Source organism: Galeopterus variegatus, unplaced genomic scaffold (assembly GCF_000696425.1).
Source record: "Galeopterus variegatus unplaced genomic scaffold, G_variegatus-3.0.2 Scaffold1320, whole genome shotgun sequence".
NCBI classification, from domain to species: domain Eukaryota; kingdom Metazoa; phylum Chordata; class Mammalia; order Dermoptera; family Cynocephalidae; genus Galeopterus; species Galeopterus variegatus.
In genome coordinates this window covers 93171-96680 of record NW_007727431.1, presented here as the reverse complement: position 1 = coordinate 96680, position 3510 = coordinate 93171, and the positions used below count along the sequence as shown (strand labels likewise).

At 35.0% G+C, this 3510-nt stretch overlaps 1 protein-coding gene across 1 annotated transcript in view; it reads right to left on the bottom strand.

Annotated features, from left to right (window-relative positions):
* Positions 1-3510, bottom strand: part of LOC103593305 (brain-specific angiogenesis inhibitor 3-like) — a 68955-nt gene that overhangs the window by 5058 nt on the left and 60387 nt on the right. The window contains exon 11 of the mRNA XM_008576261.1: positions 2439-2543. Coding sequence (XP_008574483.1) covers positions 2439-2543 — 105 coding nt within the window. The remainder of the gene's footprint in view (positions 1-2438; positions 2544-3510) is intronic.

The following is a 3510-nucleotide window of genomic DNA, read 5'->3' as shown; positions in this document are numbered from 1 at the left end:
AGCTCATGGGCCAGGAGCATCCGAGCTGCGCGCTGTGGATGAGTTTCTCCCTCCCTCGATCCATCCTTTTCTCTTTTACGCCTTCCTTTTCTTCTTCCTTCCCTCTCTTCTTTTCTTCCATTTTCCAACTTACCAATATTTGGGGACAAGGCAAAAGAGAGTATGTTTATTCTAAAAGAGCAGGAAGTTGGAGAAGCTACATGGGGAAAAGAGATCTTGTCTGTGAATGACCTGTGAGACACTCGAAGTAAAAGTTTCTTCTCTGGATCTCATTAAATAGTGCCCTTTCCTTTGTAGTGTGATTGAAATGTTTTCCTGCCTGGAAGCAGGGAAATAGACTAAATGGTCTCTTGGATTCTCTTTGACTCTCAAATTCTATTATTCTACATAATTACCATCATTTGCAATTCTAAGCAGGTGTTGTGAGTTGGCAGCCCAGGGTTGGGGGTGGGAGGAGGAAAAACATTTTATGTGAAATTTTAGAAAAAGGCTTTCTCTACCCAATTATGCAATTTTTCATTAGTAATGTGCCACTATGAATTGTGTGACTGAATTAAGGATAACGAACACACTCACATGTTTGTTATTAATCAAAATTGAATAAGGAACTCTTTTTTGTTGTTCTCAGATATTTAGGACAACAGTAAAGCAGTAATGACAACTCTATCCTCCCCACTCCTAATCTCCCAAATGGTAAATATTTATAAATCTCTTCTAGAAGAGGCATGCTGCTGCAGAGATGTGGTGTAATTAGCAGACTATTTTAGTTGTCAGGAAACTGAGATACAGATATTTGTGCCATTAATGATTTAATACCCAGACCCTACAACAAGGGGAAATTACAATCATATTATAGCAGTCAGCTGGCTGTATCTGTTGCATTGTTCTTTCAGATTTCTAAACATAACCCTCTCCTTTTTTTTTAAACAAATGAAGTTTCTTCAATTTATTTCAGTGTTAGCTTTCATTGAATAGCTAATGTGTTTAGGTCTAATCTCAATGGTGTAATTCTCATTTGACTGCTACCTAAAAATTGATGGCTTCGTATTAGGAGGAGAAGATGAGAAAGAACCACTCATTACATATAAAGTGCCTTCTATATGCCTAGCATTGTGTCGGTAATAAATAATGCATAATTCCTGCTTTAAGGAGGAAAATAGATTGATATATACATGAACTGTTTAGAAACCAATTAAGAGTTACAGTGTATAGTATTTCTTATAACCTTCGTTTAACAAACACAGATTAAACTATCAATAGCCATGCAATAAATCAGTAGCAGCCATTTATTGATAACTTACCATGACCAGCATTGTACTAGTACTGAGAGGTGTAAAAGAAAACATAAAGATACATAAATTCTTGCTCTTCATCTCTTCCTAAGCTAACATTACTCATCAGAAAGCTGGGACTAAGACTCATAAAATACTTATGGAAAAATCACTGGATTTAGAAGGTGATTAAACACCACGTACTTTAGAGCATTATATATATTGATGTCTGGAAGAGAGAAAGGACCATCCATGGGCTGCAAAGAGTATGAAGCAAAGCAACGGCACCAGATTTGGAGAGAAGTAGTATTGGTATCAGATGGCAATCCCAGCTCTATCTCTTATAGCTAAGCCTCAGCTTCCTAACCTGTAAAGTGCCCTACTTGCTTTTGAAAGTGTGAGGATTGAAGGAAGCTTATATTAATTACTGTTTTCTATGCTCCATTTAGGAGGAGAAAATTGAGGTTTACAAACCTGAGTTGGGTGACTTGCTCAAGATCAGATAGTTCTTGGTTGAGCTTTCGACTAGTTACTGGTTTCTAGACTCCTGGTCCAGTGCTCTTACAAATAATTACACAGCCTTCTATGAAGTTATGACTGCCATGCACATACTAATTGTACCATGTTATTATTTTTTTTGGTACTATATTAAGATTGTGATACTGTGAATGAATGAGAAGAGAATAGTTACAACCAACAACCAAAGCCCCTAGTGTTGACGTGTGTACCAAAATTCTTATCACAAAACAAGTGAATCTCCTGGAGACAAAAACCTACCACTCTGGTTTCAGGTAACTACTTCAAATATATGAAATAATTACATTTTATGGCCTTAAAATGTCAGGCATTCAAATGAAAATTGAAAAGTTTAGCCATATATTTTGATATTTGAATTAACTGAATTTTGAATTAACTCTGATGATAAAGTGGCCAGAGGGAGCCAACACATTTTTGATATATAACTAATTCTAATTAAAGCTTATAAATGAGAACATTTAAAATATGAATAAAATGCTTAAAGATTCCATCATTCCTAATTTTTCTCTTAGTAGCCTTTTCTATGTATATTTTGGGGGCTTATTATCTTTACCATGTATGCTAGTCTTGTGTTCCCAAGACAAGTAGGAGCTCCTGGGGGCAGGGATAAGACAGGCAACGAGTACTTACCATACTGCTTGTATTTGGTATATCCCGAAATCTGTCCAAAGTTTGAAATTTCTGATTTAATTCCTGAAAAAGTTCCATATGCCTCTTCCTTGTATGCATGACCTTCTGCAAAAGGGAACAGGATGACTCTCATTACTAATTTGATTTACGTATTTCCAAAAAGATTTAATATTTTTACTTCAGTAATAAGGGAAATTAAGTTTGGCAGGAACCAGAAGGTCCCCAAAGATGCCACAAATGCAAATAAGTTGCGCCAAATCCTTGTCTCATATTCAGCACTTCTTGAACATGAAGAATTGGTTTTTCCTTCCACTTACAAGATTACCAAAAATAGCTTTTTCTTGTGGGTGCATTAAAAATGTAGCAGTTATTCCTGTGTAAGATTTTCATCCTTCAAAAGTTAAAGCTGTTTCACAAAAATGGTTACAATATTTAAAGAATGTTTAAAATTGTGGACTTATGAAGCATCTGAGTCCCTGATGTTTGTTATGGGAAATATTACTTTTTAATGTTTTATTTCTATAAACACTAAAATCCTAGTTGGCTGTACCAAAGGGGGAGCAAAATCCCAGGCCCTGCTATTAAGGCTGACTCAAAGCACTAAAGTGTCTGAAATATATGTAGGTTCTAAAATCTTGCACTTTCTGTGTGAATAATGATTGAGCTTTGCAGAAGGAAAATCTGACCCATAGGTTTCCTATATTTGTTTATGAGATGGTACAGAATCTTAACAATTAGCATGCAGTGCATAAATTATGTGGTTGATGATCTTCTAAAATCACAGATACAAATATATTAATACCCTTCATTCCAGATTACATTTGTTTCTTCCAACTTCATCATAACAAATGAAGTCATAAATAAAAATGACCTTGGGGTAAGTAGCATGGGCTGAATCTTTTTCTATTACAGAACATTTAAAAGGGCACTAACAAAAAAAGAGTTATTTTAAACTGTTATTTTAAAGGAGAAACTGTTTTCCTCAATTTTGACTTTTAAAAGTTAAAAGCAATATTTCAGTGATTCTCCAACATTATGCCTTCATGTTTGTGTAAGATTTTATAGTATTTTT